The sequence below is a fragment of the Astyanax mexicanus genome, chromosome 12, assembly GCF_023375975.1.
Source record: "Astyanax mexicanus isolate ESR-SI-001 chromosome 12, AstMex3_surface, whole genome shotgun sequence".
NCBI lineage: Eukaryota > Metazoa > Chordata > Actinopteri > Characiformes > Acestrorhamphidae > Astyanax > Astyanax mexicanus.
In genome coordinates, this window is record NC_064419.1 from 2,390,882 (window position 1) to 2,413,950 (window position 23,069).

General features: G+C 37.9%; 1 protein-coding gene across 1 annotated transcript in view; it reads right to left on the bottom strand.

The window, feature by feature from the left end:
* The window catches only part of tafa5l (TAFA chemokine like family member 5, like), a 76,678-nt gene that overhangs the window by 48,135 nt on the left and 5,474 nt on the right, over positions 1–23,069 (bottom strand). Inside the window, exon 3 of the mRNA XM_022670620.2 lies at positions 1,747–1,896. Coding sequence (XP_022526341.2) covers positions 1,747–1,896 — 150 coding nt within the window. The remainder of the gene's footprint in view (positions 1–1,746; positions 1,897–23,069) is intronic.

Consider the following 23,069-nt stretch of genomic DNA (forward strand, 5'->3'; position numbering starts at 1 on the left):
AAAAAATAAGAGAACACTTAAAATTTGTTTTTTTCTTAATTTTACCAAATTGAAAACTTCTGGAATATAATCAAGAGGAAGATGGTTGATCAGAATTTTTGCTGCTTGAATTTTTTCACCAGGAGTAAAGCAGCATAAAGTTATCCAAAAGCAGTGTGTAAGACTGGTGGTGGTGGAGAACATGATGACAAGATGCATGAAAACTGTGTTTTTAAATAACACTGATATTGCTTTCACCTTTAGTTCTCCTTAGTTAAACAGATTGCCTTCGTTTCATATCCTGATTTATGCTGACATTAATAATTAATAAATTTCACTCTGTTTATTAAACGGTCCTGAACTACAGAGCGCAGAGATTTGCACAGCTTTAGCTTCTCTGTGCTTCACAAAAGCCCTGTAAACCCCGACTCGGCAGCTCTGTGCTTTAACTGGGTAATGAATGTGGCTTTTCAGACACAGATTAAGCCTAATCCTGTATTTAAAGGGCTGTTCAGACCTGAATCTCCGTTTACAGTGCGGTTTAATCCCAGACTAGGCTTAATCTTCATTCAGAGATTAATGCTTACAGGAATAAGTCTAACAGAAGATAGTGATGTGGGTAAAAGTGGGTGAATGCCAGTATTTGCCAGTGAGAATAAAATGCATGCATTAGATACTTTATGTCTTCATGTAAAAGTCAGTATAAATGCAAATAAAGTCGCTTTACATTTAATAATCATGTTATTATTTAAATGCATTTAATCAATAGCAAACTGCACGGAACTGAAATACGTTTAAATACTGATTCATATTTTAAATCAACATGTTTGAGTTTGGTTTGCACTGATTGGTTGATTTTGATTGTTAAGATGTAAAAATTCTGGTCATTCATACAAAAAATGGCTCTATACTGGTAAACTAGCATAGTTTTAATCTTGTGTTTTATATTGTAAATACCCTATTATTTAAAGTGGCTCCTACAGTGTCCATGGTGGTTGCTATAGTGTTGCTATGTGGTTGCTAAGGTGTTGTTGTGGTATCTGTGGTTGTTGTGATGGCATTGCTAAGGTGTTGCTGTAGTATCTGTGGTTGTTCTGATAGTTTTAGTGCTAAGTCGTTGCTAATGTGTTGCTAGGTGGTTGCTATGGTATTTGTGGTTGTTGCTATGTGGTTGCTTAGGTTTTGCTGTGGTAGTTGCGATAGTGTTGCTAAGTCATGGCTAATGTGTTGCTAGATGGTTGCTGTGGTGTCCATGGTTGTTGCTGTGGTTTCACTAAGTGGTTGCTAACATGCTGCTGTGGTGTCTGTGGTTGTTCCAATAGTGTTAGTGCTTGTTAGCACTAAGTTGTTAGGTGTTTCTATGGTGTCCATGTTGGTTTCTATCTTGTTGCCATGTGGTTGTTAAGGTGCTGCTGTGGTATCTGTGTTTATTACCTAATATTGTATGCAGAAATGAAGTAAAGTTTACTAAAAGAAAGGATTGACTGAAGTTCAGTTCACTTATTTACTCTGTGTAACATTTAAGTCTTAAAACCGAGTTGAAGTTATTTAAATTTATCTGAAATTAAATTTACTTAAAAAAAACGAACTTTTTCAAAAGAAATTTGAAAAATAATGCACATTAGTTTATAGCAATAAGCTTTTAGCTTCAGACGCTAACAGCTACTCCTAAGGTCTGGTATCTAAAGGGTTTAAGTGGTTCTGAAGGTTCTGACAGCAGAAGCAGATCTCAGTGAGTTACTGTAGGCACTGTTCTGTTTAACTCACCGTCCACACATGCCGGCCGCGCCCGCGTGGTGCCCGCGATCTGCCCTCTCCGGCAGGCGCAGCGGGCGGTCTGCCTGGCGATGGTGCGCTTAGGCTGACTGCTGTCTCTGTTCAACATCACAATCTCACACGTGCCAACCGCCAGCTGACCTGTGAGTGACCAAACACACACACACACACACACACACACACACAAAGATACATGAGCAGTTAGAAACTTCAAGAAGCCATAAACTTAAAAGAGGTGTCATTCATTTCAGTGTAAACTTAACGATTTTTTAGTTTTGCAATGTGATTGGCTGAGAGGTGTCCTATAAATACCATTATCAGCCAGTAATGCACTGTAACTAACCGAAGCTCTACATGTATTACTCCGCCACATACAGGTAACCAAGTAACCTAGCAAGGATGCAGCGCTTACAAGCCAAACAGCAACAGGACAGCTACAAACAGAACTGGCAGAGTGTTTATAACCAAACAGATTGTATATCCTATATATCTCCCCCTCTTTAACTCTTTAAATCTTTTAATAAACAGCGATAATGGAACTGTGGTATAAATATATATATATATATATATATATATATATATATATATATATATATATATATATATATATATATATATTATTTTTATACATATTACATAAATAAGAGACCACTTAAAAACAAGTTTATTTCATTTTACCAACTTTAAAAACCTCTGGAATATAATCAAGAGGAAGATGGATGATCACAAACCATCAAACCACCAAACTGAACTGCTTGAATTTTTGCACCAGGAGTAAAGCAGCATAAAGTTATCCAAAAGCAGTGTGTAAGACTGGTGGAGGAGAACATGATGCCAAGATGCATGAAAACCAGCAAGATGTGATTAAAAACCAGGGTTATTCCACTAAATATTGATTTTAAACTCTTAAAACTTTATAATTATTAACTTGTTTTCTTTGCATTATTTAAGGTATTTCTCGTGTTCTGCAAGTAAATGCTCTAAATGACAATATTTCTATTTGGAATTTGGGAGAAATGTTGTTTTTCATTTATAGAATAGAAACTGATTCAAAAACTAAAGTTGCTGGAAATGAAAATGACTTTTTATTTTTTAGCATTTCAGGGTAATAGTGAAATTCTCATTGGCTATAATTCCACCATCCTGAAGCAGCTACAAATAAAAAAGCCCCTCAGGCAAATACAACAAACACATTGCTAAAACATCACATCCTCCACCACACAGGAACCTCGCTCAGCTTCCACTACATGCAGATCTCCACAGTTTATCACTTTAGCACTCGTTTTGCAGAGACTAATATTGCAATAATGCTTAACTAACAATATATTGTGCCGTTCTAATGCAGAGACAATACCTGAGGCGAAGAACAAAATTAAAGAGTGACTCACGGAGCTCAGAACAAAGGGTCTCCGATGCAACAATACAGCGAGATGAGCAGGTTATCTTGTCCTCGCTGACTATAAACTGTTGTTTGTGAGCCCTGCAGTAATAATTTGTGACACAATAAAACCATTAAACACAAGCAGCTGCTACAGGTCGCATGTGTCGATATCTCAAGCGACGCTTCCAGTGCAGTCTCTGAATAAGATAAGCTGAAGAGATCCTTTATTATATAGTATTATATATATATATATATATAGATTCTATTAATTGAATAGACAATTAATGCTGGATGAATTAGTTTTTCTTTTCGTTTTACATCAAATCAGTTTCTTATGCTATTTACAGGTATATGTTGAGTAAAAAAAGAACATTGTTGTTTTATATTATAAACTACAGACAACATTTCTCTCAAATTCCCAATAAAAAATATTAGATTATTGTCTTTTAGAGCATTTATTTGCAGAAAATGAGAAAATTCATAAAGTTTCAAGAGTAAGCGGAGTTGCGAATAAGATATAAAATAGAAAAAAAAATAGTGAAAAAAAAATAAATAAATAAAAGAAGTACTAATTTTAAATCAACATTTAATAAAAATATATATGTAAAAAAATCTAAAATACTTAAAAAAAGAAAACTTGAAAATTTGACACATAAAAAGTAAAAAATGTATAAAATATAATATAATAAGTAAATAGATAATAGTAAAAGTAAAGTAAAATGTTAAAAATGATAAGAAGTGATTAAATGAATAATAGAACCAAGATCAAGAATGAAAATGAAAAACATTAAAATAAAATACGAATAAAATAAAAATACAAAAAAAAATAAAAAAAAATAAGTAAAAGTAATAATAAATAGATCAATCAATCAACCTTTATTTTCACTCAGGAAAAACATTGAGGGTGACCCTCATTTACAATGTTGCTGAGCACTTACAACATCAAAGGGATTGAACCCATTTGATAATAAATTAGATTAGAAATAATAAAAAAATAAATAGTAAAAAATAAATAAATAAAAAAGTACTAATTTTAAATCAACATTTAATAAAAATATATATGTAAAACAAAAAAAATCTAAAATACTTTTAAAAAAGGAAACAAATTTGTAAATAAGTAAATAGATAATAGTAAAATAATAGTAAAAGTAAAGTAAAATGTTAAAAATGATAAGAAGTGGTTTAATGAATAATAAAACTAAGAACAAGAATGAAAATGAAAATGTAAAACATTAAAATAAATATAAATGAAATAAAAATAAAAAAATAATAAAAATAAATAAATAAAGGTAATAATAAATAAACAAAATAAATAAAATCATTAAAAAATTAAAATAAGAAAAAAGGCTTTCTGATGGTGATTAGAAACTAAAAGTTTAAAATGATTCAGTGATCCCAGCGAGGTGTGGGTGGGGGGTCGTAATTCAGCCCCGAATTAAAAAGCCTCTTGTCCGAAGTTGATTCTCCTCGTCTCTTTTCTCAGTGTTGGAGACGAGTGGGCTCGAGTGGGTCTCTTTCTATGGCCTGGCCATTAAAGACGGTGGTAAAAAAGCTGATTTACAGCATTAATTAATCTTCTCTGATACCGGTTGAAGGGCCAACAGAGAGGTGTGATGAAAATAGATTTTTATATCTGTAATAGAAGAGCGGAGAGCGGCGATGAATCACCCAAAAAAAACAAAAAAACTCATACTTTGGAGATTGGCTTTCAGAGGACGCTACTCTCAAGGGCAGCGTAATTCAGGCTGATCAGTGCGAATAAAGCCCCAATCAGATCCCTCGCTTCCAGCCGGAGAGCAGACAGAAGGAGCCGGCGGCGCGCAGAAGGCCACAGCCCACAGTGTGACCCGGTGTATTCTAACAGCTTTAATCAACCTGCGGCCCAAACCCAGCGTCAGAAATCACTGCGTCCGTTCACACGCCACTCCTCATCCCTCGCTTAAACACAGGCTGATTGCAGAGCCGCCGAGCTTATTGCTATTCATCACATTTTACATTCATCCCTCTCTCTCTCTCTCTCTCTCTCTCTCTCCCTCTCTCTCTCTTTCTCTCTCATCACTCTGGCCCTCCTTTACCTCTCTCCCCTCTCTCTCTTTCTCTCTCTCTCTTTCTTTCTCTCTCTCTTTCTTTCTTATCATTCCGGCCCTCCTTTACCTCTCTCCTCTCTCTCTTTCTCTCTTTCATCACTCTGTCCCTCCTTTACCCCTTTCTATCCTTCTCTTTATCTCTCTCTCTCTCTCTCTCTCTCATCACTCTGGCCCTCCTGTACCCCTCTCTCCTCTATTTCTCTGTCTCTCTCTCTCTTTCTTTCTGGCTCTCTCTATCTCACTTTCTCTCTCTCTCTCTTTCTCATTCTCATCACTCTGGCCCCCCTTTACCCCTCTCTCTATCTCTCTTTTTCTCTCTCTCTCTCTCTTTCTCTCTTTTGCTCAAGGCTCTGCTGAAATGCAAAGGCAGCAGAGTGAATGCAGCAGATGATGACGATGATGATGATGATGATGATGATGATGATGATGAAGAGGATAACTGCTGATGCTTGGTCAACAGTTCACACAGAGGCTGATTGAGGCCGACGCACAGTCCCATCTATAGAAACTCTCATCACACTCATCCACCCTTTAAACTACGAAAAACAACTCCACATGACTGAGAAGCAACTATAGTAACTGCACAATATATATACAAAATTTGTATAACCAATTAACAAAATTCTACAAACCAATAGATGTTAAGTATATAGAGAGAAGCAGCCCACATACGTGATGATGACAGGGCAGCTTCACAAACACGAGAAGCAACTATAACTGAACTGGTTGCATTTATTCAGTTCCAAGTACAATTTTGATGGATTTGCACTTTTCAGTTTTCAGGAAAGCATGTCAGTTTTTACACAGCATTGCATTTTATACAGAACGGCAAGGACACAAGAAGTAAAGAAATAAATGTAATTCACGATGCACATAATTATTATAAAGGATATGATATAAAAGTATAATACACAAGGCAATATCAGCAAATGAGTCAGCTGAGCAAACTTTGCCAGGAAAACTGTTTTTAGCATTTTGTTTATATAGCATTATAGCAAGTTTCAAACGTTTATCTATGCTAAGCTAATGGGTCATGTTAAATCGGAGGGATTATTTCATTAAAGATTTTATTTGTGTGCAGATTTAGGCCACGTTTCACACGTCTGTAGTGAGACGGGGGTGAGGGTAAGTTGATGTAGACAGCTGCACTTTTACAGATAGCTGAGATACTGACTGAAGCAGTTCTGCTGGAGCAGAGTGAAAGACCTAAAGCTGAACATCAATTTACTCTGCTTTTTGGGAGTCAAATAAAAAAGCCAAAGCATTTCATGATGGGATGGGGGCTTTTTTATATAAGGAAAGTTGCTCTGGGATTTATTTTTTTTTTTTACATTATTCATCAAAAAAGTTTTGGACATGCATTAGTTGTGTTTGGGTAAATATGTTTAAAAAAAGGTAAAAAGCTTAATTTTTAATTGTGGAAATACAGTATATGTTATAACAACAACAGAAATTAAAGATGAATGGAATAAAAATGAACAATGATAATGAGTTTCCAATAGCATCTGCCAAAAGTAATCTATATATATATATATTAGGCAGCAAGTGAACAGTAAGTTCTTGTTGTAAATGTGTTGTAAGAAAAAAAAGATGGCTAGAGGGACAGAACACCTTTAAAATATGTCAAAAAAGTTAACATAAATGTAACATATTTTTCGCACTAGCTTCTTTTAAGATGATAAACAGGAAGTCCAATACACTCACCTCTGAACCTGAAGTGGTAACTTACGCTTAGCTTGGTTTGCGGGTAATGCTAATGCTGTTCCAACAGTGCTAGCCGGGGTTAGTAGTAAGCTACTGATATACTCACCTCTAAAAGGCAAAAGAGCTAACTAGCAATTAGGACGATTAGCGAATAATGCTAATGCTTCCCAAACTAGCACAAAATAACTAGCACATACAGCAATTGGTGGGTAATGCTAATGCTTCTCCAGCAGTACTAGCCGGGGTTAGCAGCACGCTACTGTCTAACATTCTCACCTCTGAATGGCGAAAGTGCACTTAGCGAGGTTGGTGGGTAATGCTAATGCTGCTCCAGCAGTGCTAACCAGGGTTAGGAGCAGGCTACATGCTGTTAATGCTCACCTCTGAACGGCGAAAGAGCTTACAAGCGGTTAGCAGGGAATGCTAATGCTGTTCCAACAATGCTAGCCGGGGTTAGCAGCAAGCTGCAGGTCAATATACTCAACTCTGAACAGCAAAAAGAGCTAACTAGCGCTTAGCAAGGTTAGAAGCTAATGCTAATACTGCTTCAATCTCGAGTCTCAGTGCTCAAGAACTAAACTCTAGAATAAAATATATTCTTTGTGCTTAATACCTGACTGGTAAAATTCATACATAAGGTGATTTTTGGGTAAATAAAGGATTTTAGGTGCACTTTATAGTGTGAATATATTGTTTATACCTTTTTAAAATGTATATAAACTGAGGCCATTACCCGTGTAGAGGCTAAACGCATTGGCTTCTTCTAGAGAATATGGAATTGAACCAAAATGGGCTGAAAGTAAAGCAATCCAGGATAGACTGATCCAGTTATCCAACGCTCTGGAGCTTTTGGAGCAGATAAAATCTAACACTACGAAACCAAAGCAAAGATCAATGCTGTTATCTGGTGTGCTGAAGGTTTAGCATCAGCTAAAAGCTAACACCAGAGGACAAAGGTAAGGAGTAATGCTGTTATCCTGAGTGCTGGAGCTTTGGTATCAGCTAAAAGCTTCAGTGAACCAGATCATAGAGCTGGGCTTTGCTTCGGTCATTGTGTTAGCTTTTAACCACTACTGAAGATCTAGCACTGTGGATAATAGTGAGCGATAACAGGAACAATGCTGTTATTCAGAGCGCTAGAGCTTTACTAGTGGTTAAAAGCTAAAACCAGCCAAGCAAAACGATGATTGATGCTGTTATCCAGAGTGCTAAAGCTTTAGTAGTGGCTAAAAGCTAACACAATGACAGAACCAAGAACCAATACTGTAATCTGGTGAATTGGACATTTTGTAATGGCTAAAAGCTAAATCCAGCCAACTAAAGCAATGACTGATGCTGTTATCCAGAGTGCTAAAGCTTTAGCAGTAGTTAAAAGCTACCAAAATGGCTGAGACAAGGACTAATGCTGTAATCTGGTGTACTACAGCTTTTGTAGTAGTCAGAAATCAAAATTTGGTGAAATAATCCTGGATTTTAATCACGATTTTCATGCATCTTGGCATCATGTTCTCCTCCACCAGTCTTACACACTGCTTTTGGATACGTTTATGCCTTTACTACTGCCTTTACTTTGGTGGCTTGTGATCATCCATCTTTTTCAGTTTGGTAAAATCAAAGAAACTCATTATTTTTAGGTGGTAATACTAATGACCACAGTGATAAACAAGCGCTCGCTGTGCTGCTCCATGCTGTTTACACACTGAGCACAGTCTGTGCTGTGTTCACTGCTCACAGCCACACAACTCTTTGCTAAAAACGGTGTTTTTGAAAGCACAGCGAAAAATTTTCAGCATTATGTGTTAAAGCAGCTTCACACTGCACAGATATTTGCGCTGGAACACAGTATCTTCTTGCTAGATTTACTTTCTTGCTCCCAACGCACCAGACAGCTCTGACCAACCAATTGCGTGGTTTGTTGGTGCGTATTTTGGTGCTTTTAGGTTTTAATGCCTGTGTGAAAACAAACCAAACAGAGGTAGAAACGGTCCAAATAAAACAACTCCTCAACTTATTTGGACCATAGAAACCAAAGGATTCTACTACAGATGTAAAAAATCAATCTTAATGACTATGAGATAAGAAAATGTGAGTCTTAAACTGAGAGCAGTTGAGAAGCCTTGTTCTATGAGACCCTTTATATGGCCGAACGCATGGGCTCTGGAGCTTTACAGTGTGAACGGTGTGATGATAGCATGTGTAAAGGTAATAACCATAAAGAGCATAACAATTGGCTGAGAGGACTCGTAGTTTCCACCTCTTCTGGCCGTGAACAAGACGTAGATAATGGCGTTTTTCCAGCCACAAGCTTTTGTGAGGAGGCTATTAAAATTGTTTTAACCTCCTCGCTGATGGGGGCGTCTTTATGGAGAGGAAAGAGAGAGAAACCCCACCAGACATCATTATAGTGAAGACGGGAACCAGAGTGAGGCTGCAGGACCAGCTGAAGGTCACCTCTCTCTTTCTCTCTCTCTCTCTCTCTCGCGCTTTCTCTCTCTCTCTTTCTCCCATTGACTCCGACAGTATGAACCTCTCCACCGTCGCCCATGTCCTCCAAATCCTCCAGCACTCACAATTTAGATAAGAGCATTAAAAGGCCTTTTATCTCCACTGAGGACCCCCCGTTCGTCTCGTTTCATTTGAGTTTACTCAAAAACACACTCTCACGCCTTCACACGCCAGAACGCGAATGCGCAGATGCGATAAGGCGCGCGGCGGAGCGCTGAACAGACGCATTCGCATGCACATTAACATGTAAACATGGTCCTGAAGGGAGACAGCAGTGCACAGCTGTTGCTGTGTGTGTATGTGTAAGTGTGTGTGTATATGTGTGTGTGTGTGTAAGTGTGTGTGTATATGTGTGTGTGTGTGTGCTTTCCAGCTGTGTCTGCCTGGAAAGCTGCAGCATCAGATATCAGATACCCTTCCCATGTTTCAACAACAAACAGATGAATGGGCCGAGTGAGATAAGCCTTAAAGCCCACAGAGAAAAAGAGAGAGAGAGAGAGAGAGAGAGAGAGAGAGAGAGAGAGAGAGAGAGAGAGAGAGATTCAGACAGACAGACAGGGATTCTGATGTGCCCAAAGCTATGACAGTCAGTCTGTCAGTGTGTGTGAAGTTAATTGCTGTGACAGGAGGGCTTCCTGTGTGTGTGTGTGTGTGTGTGTGTGTGTTTATGCGTGTGTGTGTGTGTGTGTGTGTGGCGTCAGCACTGGAGGCTTGTCTCTCTTTCAGATGATTGGAATCTACATGCACTGGGGCAACGAGAGCACTCAGATCATGTAGGGAATATACACACACACACACACACACATACACACACACACACATATATATATATATACATATATATCAATATTTGGTGCAATAACTCTGTTTTTTAATCACAGTTTTCATGCATCTTGGCATCATGTTCTCCTCCACCAGTCTTACACACTGCTTTTGTATAACTTTATAACTTTATACTCTCAGGTATATTGTTCTAACACCCCAAGAAACACCTCATGCAATGGGCCTTTTCATCTGAGGATCTATGAATATTAAAGAACGTTTTTTTAAGGATAAAGAGCGCTGCCACTATATGATCAGGAGATTGAATCCTAGTTCGAATCCGGTTCATGTAGCTTGCCATCGGCTATCGGAGCCCCGAGAGAGGGACATCGCTAGTGATAGGGGATAGGAGTCCTGATGAGTGGGTTGGGTAACTGGCCATGTAAATTTGGGAGAAATTCAGAACAAAATATTTACAAATAAAATGAAAAATAAAAAATGTAAAAGAATGGAAGAGAAAGAGAGAGAGAGAGAGAAAGAGAGAGAGAGCAGGAGTGCTTCAATAAGCTTCAGCCCCAGATGGTGGACTCTCACTTCTTTCTTCCTCTCTCTCTCTCTCTCTCTCTCTTTCCGTTTTAGTCCTACTTGATTGAAAGTGATGAAGCTCAGAGTTGTCCACCTCAACTCTTTAGAGGCAGTGAAAAAGCACCGGCAGGTTTAGAGCCTCTCCTGCTCATTACCGAACACTTCATCAGCCCAATCAGGTTCGTTACCGCAGTAAAAAACGGCAGATGCTGTAGCCCTGTGGTAAAAACGGTAGTGGGCGTCATCATGCCGAGCATAAATCCAGAAATCTACACGAATAAAACTATAAACTATAGCAGAAAGAATCAGTGATCCAGACAGTTTTCATGCATCTTGGCATCATGTTCTCCTCCTGCACCAGTCTTACACACTGCTTTTGGATAACTTTTTAACTTTGTACTCATGTTAAAATGACTCTACCGCAAAAGTAAAAATTTCCACACTGTATAAAGTCATATATTAACTGTATGTACAGGGGTTGGACAATGAAACTGAACCTGTCATCATTTTAGTGTGGGATTTTAGGTTTCATGGCTAAATTGGAGCATCCTGGTGCACCAGTAAGAGCATGAAGAGTGTGAAGGTTCAATTAGCAGGGTAAGAGCACAGTTCTGCTCTAAATATTGCAATGCACACTATAACATTATGGGAGACATACCAGAGTTCAAAAGAGGACAAATTGTTGGTGCACGTCTTGCTGGAGCATCTGTGACCAAGACAGCAAGTCTTTGTGATGCATCAAGAGCCACGGTATCCAGGGTAATGTCAGCATACCACCAAGAAGCACCAACCACATCCAACAGGATTAACTGTGGACGCTGTAAGAGGAAGCTGTCTGAAAGGGATGTTCAAAGGGGTGCTAACCCGGATTGTATCCAAAAAACATAAAACCACGGCTTATCAAATGACGGAGGCCAAAACAACTCTAAAATTGTTATTTCTTTTATAATTTTTTAATCCTCTCATGCATTTAGATGCCCATTTCGGTATATGTAGCTACGCAATTCATTCAGTAAAATAAATAAATAAAGAAGCTACACTTGCAGCCATGCATATTTAAATATTTCATTTCTGCTTCCTTCTCTTTGGGAGATTTTTGGCTCGTTTGATTGGTGCTGCCTGTTTTTCAGGTTAGTAGAGTTTTACGATGACCTGACCATTCCTTAGAAAAACATCAGTTAAATCCTTAACTCAAGCCACGCACAGTTCATGCAGTAAATACAGCAGCCTGTGAGTGGGAGTACCTACAACCCTCTGGCTGTTTATTCTGTATATCTTGAATGAATGAAAGTTACACGTATACAGCAGCTTTCTCTCATACTCTGTACTCAAGGACGCTTTACAATCAGCACTCCACTCACTCTCTCTCCTTCACCCTCAGTGCTCAACCAGCTCACACCAGCGGCAGAAGCAGCAGGACAGTGTACTCTCAACAAGAAAAAAAACGCCAATATCATTTATTTACACAAATCAGAGCTAATTTTTCCATGAGGAAAAAAAAAGAAATCAAATTCCCCAGAGGAACCCAAATACATACAATATTACAGAGAACAGAGACCCCATCCAGTCCCCAGGTAGGGACTTGAACCAAAGACTCCAGCATTAAGAGGCAAACAGGTTAAGATAACCTCTACAAGATTTTAATGCTCCATTTCAATGTTTTATGGTCATTTTCTTTACAACAAGCATACAAAAAAAAAATCACGATTACTTTGTCTCAACTTTCCTGTTCCACCTTAAATGGTGCAACAGACAGCAGAGGCTGCAGAATTTAAGGTGGAACACTTTTTTCTTCTATTGAAGACAATAGAATAAAATAAAAAGCTATTTTTAAGCTCCCCAAAACAGAAGAATTAAAGAATAGACAATAATAAACAACAATAATTAATATTAATAATAATTGTTTCTCCCACACACTCAGCTCTTATTGCTATTAACATTTAAAATCTCATTTATGACATCCAGCTTAAGCTCTTATCGAAAGCGACTTACTTATGACTTAAGCTACAGTGCCTTGCAAAAGTATTTGGCCCCCTTGAACCTTTCAACATTTTGCCACATTTCAGGCTTCGATCATAAAGATATGAAATTGCGATTTTTTGTGAAGAATCAACAACAAGTGGGAACGAAATTCATTGGATATTTACAACTTTTTTTTAGAAATAAAAAACTGAAAAGTGTTAAAACTGATGGGAAGATGGATGGAGCCAAATACAGGACCATTCTGTCATAAGTCAAGTTTACTAAAAGAAAGGATTGATTCAGTAAAAATAAATGAAGTTTACTTATTTACTCTGTGTAACATTTAAGTCTTAAAAAAACGAGTTGAAGTTACTTAGATTTATCAGAAATTAAAATATACTTTAAAAAAAAAGCAAATGCAGAAAGTTGTGGAAATTTTTTTAAGTAAATTTTATGCATGATTTTTGTTCAGTGTGAGATTCATTATCTCGAGTCCTACACAAAGACACACACACACACACACACACTTCCTGCCACCCCACCACGATGCCACGTTCCTGACACAGTCCACCATTAGAGCTCCCGTGCTGCGAGCCGCCGCTGCTGGAAGAAAGTGTGTTCCAGCTCACCTGCGTTATATAATGACAACACAATATACATGCAGAGAGGACGCTACGCCACACCTCATCTTTTATTCATACCCAACATCCTCAACACTGCTGTACAGAGTGTGTGTGTGTGTGTGTGTGTGTGTGCGTCCAAACACAAATGGACTGTAGGGGTGACTGCCACTCACTCACTCTTTCACTCTTTTTTATACACACACACACTAACATACACACACTTGTGCACACACACATAACACATAAAGTCTTCCATGCATGAGATTCCCACACACTCACAAACACATATATCACACACAGTCACCCACACAGCCGTGCTTTAGCACCCCTCCCACACAACACGTCTTCTTGCACAAATGCACAAACACACACAGAAATATACATTACATACACTGTGTAAATATTTAAAAAAGAAACACAATAAAAGCTATAAATCTAATTGAAACATCAGTCATATCTCATTTTTACATTGCTGTCAAGATTTTGTAAGAATATGACCTTTTGATTGTATTTTTAACCTATTTTTAATTCTTGAAAGTGGATTATTCCACTGGTATATATTTTTATTATTTGCACGAAATCCCTCTCACATAAACATAAAGATCTCATCAGCTCTGTACTTACCAGTTTCCATCACTTTCAGAATGAGCCGTTTATTTTATGCAAATAAGCTGTTGCTGGCCACGCAGTGTACATTCTGAGCTTTTACCACCTGCAAGTAATAGCTTGTGCTTAATAGCAAAGCACAAACAAACAAGCTACTTCAAGCTAAACCTAATCATCTGCTGACTTGCTACAGACAGTAGGTGCAGATCCCTCACTCAGACGAAGTCTGCTGGCTAATTCTGCTCTTCTCAACCAAAGTGACAGTAATAATGTTTCTTTGTTTCTTCAGTTTATCTACAGGGTGGTGATCTTTGATTTTCTTATTGTGACTTCCCAATAAGGGAGCCGTCCAAATTGGTCATAGAAGCATATCATTTCTGACACCAAACCAAAAAAAATGTAAATATTTGTTTTTTGTTTTTTTTTATTCTTGTCTCAGGAGTCTCAGGAGTAGAAATCTGATTACTGGTTCTAATCCAGGTCTCATTATCAGACAATAATAATGATCTAAAAAACTAGTTTTTATGACCATTAGAATTATAAAATAACTGCAGAAATATTTTTGTAGTAGAATATTAAATGCAGGTAAACACACTTTACTTTACTGTTATGTAAGAGTTTTGAGGCTTTTGGAATTGACCTATTTTATAGCTCTATTTGTATTATGCCGGATTTTCTTATTAATAAAGATATTAATAATATACCAAACTCTCATTATTCAACTAAACCAAGGACAGTAGTGTTTTCTATTCTAGGACCCCTCACAAATCTCCTGCTTCTGCATGAACACATGCATGAGCTCATATGCAGACATGACAGGGTGTGTGGTGTGTGTGGTATGTATGATGGTGGTGAGCAGTACGTGTGTGTGTGTGTGTGTGTGTGTGTGTGGCTGACTGTGCAGACGGCAGCGTGACATTTCTAAATGTATTGTTAAATAAAGTGGCAGCGGTGCGGGTGATGACAGCTCATCCATCTGGCCGCTCTCAGGCCTTCAGCCAGGCTCTTTGATTTCCTGTCGGCTGTTTGACGGATGGCCGGCTTTGTGGGGGAGCCGGCGGGGCAGGATTTAGGGCGACTCTCAGAGACCCAGAAACCAGGCCCACACATATCTGTACACTTACAGAACTTACAAACCATCCAAAAAGAGCTGTTTGTTCTAAATATATTGTTTATGTCAAATATATTGTAATCGGACACCAATGAGGAGGACTCACCAGCTTGGTTTCCATCAGAATTAAGGAATTACATGTAAAAGCATACTAAAGTAAAGTGTAATTATCTAATTATGTGTAGTTTTGGCAGAAAATTCTGCATTTTAGAAAGTCTATAGCGACCTCTTACAAATTGTGTCATGAATCGATTGTCGTTTCCAGTTGTTTCCAGTCACTGGCCACAGCCCATTCCAACTAATAAAAAATCACTATTGAGAAGCACCTGCTAGACACTTGTGCATAGTATAGGGTAGTATAGAGCAGTTAAGGTAGTATAAAACAGTATAGGGGAGTATAAGGTAGTGTAGGATTTATAGAGAGTATAGTGTATGGTAATATTGTGAATATATAGGATAGTATAGAGTAGTGTAGGGAGTATAAATTACTTTAGGGTAATATAGGTAGTAAATGGTAGGTATGGATAATAGAGGGTAATCTAATGTAATAAGGGGGTATATATATATATATGAAAGAAATATTAGTATATGATAGTATGACGTATAAGGTAATATAGGGTAGAATAAGCTAATATGGGGGAAGTATAAGTTAGTATGGGAAAGTAAAAATGGTAGTATTGAAGTGTAGTGTATATAGGGTGGTATACAATACTAATGCTGAAAGTCGACCTTGTTCAGATTCTCTGAATTTTTTGATGATATTATTTATAATATAGGGTGTGTTTTACCAAATGGTAAAATGTCTTACTGTCAATATCTCATATATGTTCTATTTTCTATATTTTCACACCATTCCAGCTTTTTCTAGATTGGTTGTACATATTTATATATCCAGGGTTGGAAAATATTAAACAATGTAGTTGCTGCTAAAGGTTCATTTCTGCCACTTGGATGGTCAAGAATTCTACATCATCTTTACAACTACAAAATTGGTCCACCTAAGAGTTCAACCTGTCTAATCCTGAGCCTTTCAAAAGTGCCTGGAACATGGAAACAAGGCAACCCTCATACAACTGGAAGGTAAGATTCCCAGTGTTGTTAGCATCAATGAATCCCAGTAACAATTAGGCAGAGATCCAGACCCAATTACCGAACCCTGAACAGGAACAGGCAGTAAGACGCACAGACGACCTCAGCCGCACATAAAATAACGAGTGGAAAAGGGATTTCTCTCAGTGTTTCATTAAAAAAGGGATTCCTAGAATAAAACTCTCTTTGTCTTCTGGCGTTTCGGGTTAGAGACCCAGTTAGAAACAGGGGAGAACTGAGGATTTCTGAGACTCGGAAAAGTTAAAGGAAATCAGGGCCATTCAATCTGGAGCCGCTCGGATTTTCCCTCTTTAAAACATTGATCTCGGGTCACTCTTCATTCCAGCGAGTAGAAAGACAAGCAGAGAGAGAGAGAGAGAGAAAGAGAGAGAGAGACAGGGACTTTCTTCAACAGCTACTTTCATTTAGATAGATAGATAGATAGATAGATAGATAGATAGATAGATAGATAGATAGATAGATAGATAGATAGATAGACAGGAAGGACAGACAGACAGACAAACAGACAGATAGATAGCCTTACACTTGGTCTTACACTCTATGCAAGGTGTGTTGCGATGCTCTTTGTTTTAATACAGCACATGCCTTTTGTTGGTTTTGAGCTTCCCAATATGTACTTTTCCCGTCGTTATGATAGCAAAGACACATTGACACGATGTAAAACAATAGGGATAGATAGATAATTCCAGACTGTTCTTAATGTAAATCCAGACTGTTCTCATACAGAGTTCCCCAATGGTGGAACAAACTACCTTCCACTACCAGATCAGGAGAATCTCTCACTATCTTTAATAAACTCCTGAAGACAGAGCTCTTCAAAGAGCACTTACTCTCCTAACACCTCTAACTAACTACCTTCTACTACCAGATCAGGAGAATCTCTCACTATCTTTAATAAACTCCTGAAGACAGAGCTCTTCAAAGAGCACTTACTCTCCTAACACCTCTAACTAACTACCTTCTACTACCAGATCAGGAGAATCTCTCACTATCTTTAATAAACTCCTGAAGACTGAGCTCTTCAAAGAGCACTTACTCTCCTAACACCTCTAACTTACTACCTTCTACTACCAGATCAGGAGAATCTCTCACTATCTTTAATAAACTCCTGAAGACTGAGCTCTTCAAAGAGCACTTACTCTCCTAACACCTCTAACTAACTACCTTCTACTACCAGATCAGGAGAATCTCTCACTATCTTTAATAAACTCCTGAAGACAGAGCTCTTCAAAGAGCTCTTACTCTCCTAACACCTCTAACTAACTACCTTCCACTACCAGATCAGGAGAATCTCTCGCTATCTTTAATAAACTCCTGAAGACAGAGCTCTTCAAAGAGCTCTTACTCTCCTAACACCTCTAACTAACTACCTTCTACTACCAGATCAGGAGAATCTCTCGCTATCTTTAAGAGACTCCTGAAGACAGAGCTCTTCAAAGAGCTCTTACTCTCCTAACACCTCTAACTAACTACCTTCTACTACCAGATCAGGAGAATCTCTCGCTATCTTTAAGAGACTCCTGAAGACAGAGCTCTTCAAAGAGCTCTTACTCTCCTAACACCTCTAACTAACTACCTTCTACTACCAGATCAGGAGAATCTCTCACTATCTTTAATAAACTCCTGAAGACAGAGCTCTTCAAAGAGCACTTACTCTCCTAACACCTCTAACACACTAACTACTTCTAACCCCATTTCCTTCTTCCCCTCCTTCACTTCTCTATCCCTTTATTTCCCTTCTACCTCCTTTAAGCCCTATCTAAAAATGGGCTATCTAAATTCCTATTACTTTTGTACTTCATTATTGTAAGTCGCTTTGGACAAAAGCGTCTGCCAAATGAAATGTAATGTAATGTAATGTAGATAGATAGATAGATAGATAGACAGACAGACAGACAGACAGACAGAGTGTGCTATAATACAGCACATGTCTTTTGTTGGTTTGGAGCTACCCAATGTGTACTTTTCCCGATGTTATGACAGCAAAAACACACTGACACACTGTAAAACAAGCTGTAGACCACTTGCATAAAGATCACTAAAATAGAGCCCCAGATCTTCTACTCATTAGCAGCATTTTGTCATGAATAGATAGATAGATAGATAGATAGATAGATAGATAGATAGATAGATAGATAGATAGATAGATAGATAGATAGATTAATTACACACATTAATCATAATAAGTATGTATAAAAAGATATGTAGATACATATATCAGCTTTTAAAAGCCTCTTAAAGAGACAAGAGTGATGAGTGGCAGTCTTGGAGAGCTCCGCAGGTCTGTAAATGACTCTTGTGAATGATTGGCTGTGAGGCCAAAGGACAATCCTATTGATTATGTCGTCTCTGATCTCGGAGTACAGCTGAAGTCATGATTTCTGTACTTAACAACCTGCTGTTTCATCCAGCCAAAGAGAGGAGCTTATAGAATAGAACACAGTAAACGAGTGGAGGAGATAAAGGATAGATAGTTGGGACATGAATTGATAAGTGAGTAGAAGATCTGGCGACTCAAAACAAACAAAAGGTATATACTAATTCTTTCGAAAACATGAACGAATCCAATCAGCTCGTTACTTATCATTTACTTTAAGAGCCAGACACACTCTGACTTTGGCAGATTACTATTTTAATGGTGCAGCTGCCTGATTATCTCCAACACTTCTCACCAGAGGAAACTGAACGGCTCGTTTGCACTCATTCATTCTGTTCATTTTAAATGTAAAAGTTTATAAAAGTACAAGCAAGAATGTACACTGGGAATGTGCAATGGGGATGTGGCTGTTGACTATTTACTCTATTTACTGCCAAGATAAAAAAAATAAAAAAATAAAACAAATTATCGCCAAGATAGCAATTAACATCTGATGGTTGACATCTGTCTAGGTTTTTTCAGTCAGTGTCTCACCTGTTTTTCGTTGCCAAGATACGCCAATATGCAACATAGCAGAAACGTACCTGAACACACCTCATTTCGAGACCACCATGCCCATTAGTGTAGATATATTCACGATTACCATGATCTTATTCCACAACTGAAAGAGTGAAACAGTCCAGGCAGTATAATAGGGAAAGGCAACAACTGCAGTTAAGACATCCAAAAAGGTCATACACAAAAAGAAGCGAAACGCTTTGTATAAATGGACGTAACCATAACTAATACTCGACTGCGACTGAGTGAAGTGCAGGGGCATACATTATATATTGAATTAAACAGGTGAAATCATCATCATTCCTGTGAATGTGCTCCAAGAAGTGTCATGGGAGGAAGTTAAATAGTGATGTCAGTGTGTGGTGCATTACTGAAGCTGATAACTTTCTTTCTCCAGCTCGTGATCCACAGTGCTATTGTTTTCTTATTTATTTATTTATTTATTTATTTATTTTGGCCTGGCAAAAAGGCAAATTGCTTAAATCGGACGTAACCAGAACAAATACTCGGCTGCGACTTAAAGTGAAGCGAAGGGGCATACATTGTATATTGAGGTGAACAGGTGAAATCAATATTCCGGTGATTGTGTCAGGTGATCAGATGACCAGGTGTGGTGTGTTATGAGAGAAAGTAAGTTAGTGATATCATGTCAGTGTGTGGTGCATTCTGGGTATTGGAGCTGTATAACTCTGCAAATGAATCATACTCACGTGCAAAATGCACAAAAACAGACTGGAATAAATCCATAGCTTGTGTTAAAATTCAGCTTTATATGCAGAACGGAGTAAAAAAAAAATTATACAGTCTGTTTGTGTTCTTCTTGCACTACTGAAGCAGATAACTTTCTCTCTCCAGCTCGGGATCCACGCTGCCTTTGTTTTCTTATCATTATTTTATTTTTGTATTTTTTGGCCTGGCAAAGAGACGAATTGCTTAAATCGGACGTAACCAGAAATAATACTCGGCAGCGACTTAAAGTGAAGTGAAGGGACATACATTATATATTGAGGTGAACAGGTGAAATAAATATTCCGGTGATTGTGCTCAAGGAAGCGTCAGGTGATCAGATGTCAGTATGTGGTGCATTCTGGGTATTGGAGTCTGGAGCTCTGGAGCTATCACTGGTCTATCTATCTAAATACTGCTGTATAACTCGGCAAATGAATCATACTCACGTGCAAAAATGCACAAAAACAGACTGGAATAAATCTACAACTTGTCTTAAAACTATTCAGCTGCGACCTTGTTTATATGCAAAAGTAAAAAAATAAAACAGAACAGAAAAGAGTAGAATAGAGTCTGTGTTCTTCTTGCACTACTGAAGCAGATAACTTTCTTTCTCCAGCTCACGATCCACGCTGCCTTTGTTTTTTTATTTATTGTTTTATTTTGTATTTTGTATTTTTTGGCCTGGCAAAGAGGCAAATTGCTTAACACAGTCACAACAGAAGTGGAACAATATCGCAGAGAGTTATGAAACGAAACACTCGCGGCGCCCTGCTGTGAAATTACCTTCACGCCGGATGAAAAGTGCCTGAGAGTTAATGAGTGTTTTTTTGGCTGGAGCTGCCGGGCCTGTTGCTGATTCCACTCTGACATTTCGGGAGTGGGGGAACGTCACTTTGAGCAAGTGGGTGAACTTTTGAAGAGGTGGAACCATGGGGATTGTGTGAGTGTGTATGTGTGTGTGTGTGTGTGTGTACAACACATAGATGAGTTCCAGAATTTTTTTTTTTTTTTGCCTTTGAGTCTCAGCGGGGGTCTCGGCTAAGCTTTTGATCCACTGAAGTCAGTTCATGTCAGATAATGTTTTAGGGTGGGAAAGGCCCGGGTTGGAGTGATGATTTGCGCGGTTGGGTGCCGGGAATGTGCTAGAAAAGGGAGGGAGGACACTAAAATGTGACACAGTTCATTTCTGTCAATGCTACTACCAGTATTCCCTGCTTCTGCTAATGGCTATTAGTTGGAGACAATAGAGTAATGAAGACACATGTGATTTAAGCCTGTTTTACATAAAATTGGATATTTCTAACCAATACTCAACTATTTTACTATTTTGAGTTGGTTGAACTGAATTTGTGGGCACATATACTGTAATATTCCAACTGAGATCTTTGAGTTGAACCAACTTATAACTTATAATAACTGAGTTTAGTCTGTTTTGCCATTAACAGCTTCTTTTCCATTGGCTACCATCACAATCTATTTGCATACAGGGTGTGTCCAACAGCTTCTCCACAACACTCACCATCCGTGTGTAGTGATTCCGCCCCCTGGGCTACCTTACAAATAAATCAGTAAACTTCCCCTTTAGTTGTAATAAATTTAAATGAACTTGATGTTTTAATTTATGCTAACTCAAGTTTTTTTAATTCCTCATTACTTAAAAAAATGAAGCAAACCAGCTGCCTTAAAAAAAGTTAAGTAAACTCAATTTATCCCGTCTTACAGTATAACAAAAATATACAAAAAAAAAGTTAAATCAACTTCCCTTTTAGTTGTAATAACTTTTCCGTTCCACCTTAAATAGTGCAAAAGACAGTAGGGTCCGCAGCTTTTAAGGTGGAAGGAAAAAAAAATTAAAAAAGCTAATCAAAGCTAACTTTAGATCCCCATCACAAAGGAATTAAGCAATTAACTATAATAACTAGAAGAATTTCTGCACCATCTCCCTCGTTTCCTAAGATATACAATAAAATATGCCCTAACGTTAACTAGTAATCCAGCAGTAGCAGCAGTTCGGTTGCTGAACTTTAGCGCTTCTGATGACGTATCGGGTGCTTGAAGGCTTGTCCTATGAAGACATTGGGTCTTATTTTACCGTATTCATTAACCGTGCACCATGCAGCTTGATTCATGCCTTTGCTATCATAACCATGGGAAAAGTACACCTGGCTTGTATCTTGTATCATGGCTCATAACGTGCAAAAGAAATGTATTAATTCTTTTAATAAATAATTATGGGTGTTTTGTGGGTGTAACATGCTTTAGACCAATCAGAGTGCCATTTACCTTTTTGCCATTTACTTTAAGAGCCAGGTGAGCTCTGACTTTGGCGCATTGCTATCATAACGGCGCAGCTACGACTTTTTTTTCACAGTGTTATTGGTTAAAACATTCATAATGACAGCTGGAGACTGATTTTCTTTAACGGAAATTACGTGAATCCTGCTTTCACACAATATAAATAAGTAAAATTTGTGAAAGTTGAATTTCTGAAGATAATACATACATTCTCATGGTTTTATACACTCATATGTCTCACATAAAAGAAGGTATTCCTTTAAAATGAACATCATAGTGCTCTCAGGTGAGTTTAGGTACTTGTGTATTTGGTTAACTGTTGGAAGTGATTAAATCTGTTTATTCATTTCCACTCTTCTACTCTCAAACACACAAAAGGGCTTATTGTGAGAGCTTTGCCAAGGCCGGATTGTTAAAGACGTGATTGAGAATGCAGACGTGATTATTTTAGTTGTTAGACTGCTTCAGAAACACTGAAAAAATATATATATATATATTTCTCTGGCAAGAGAACATATTGGCACATTAGCTAGACAAAAAAACCTCACATACAATATGATGAGTCCTCATCAGCATCCAGCGCTGCACTGCTTAATAGCACTGCCTCATTAGCTCCTGTACAGGTGAAGCTTCCATTACTCATCCAACAGTGAAGCCAGCTAACGTACAATACAGCACTATTCCAAACCTTTTCCTCTGTGAGACACTAAATCAGGGTATTGTCAAATGATGTTGCCTTTAAAATATGTTTTAAAAGTTTGTAGTATAATGGACAACAGTATTTATCTTAGTGAATGTAGTATAATTCAGGGCAGCAAGACAAATCAGAAGAGCTACAATAACAACTTTTATTATTATGAAATAATAAATAAAAGAAAATTAAATTGCATTATTAGAAAACTACAAAAGAGGGAGCGCT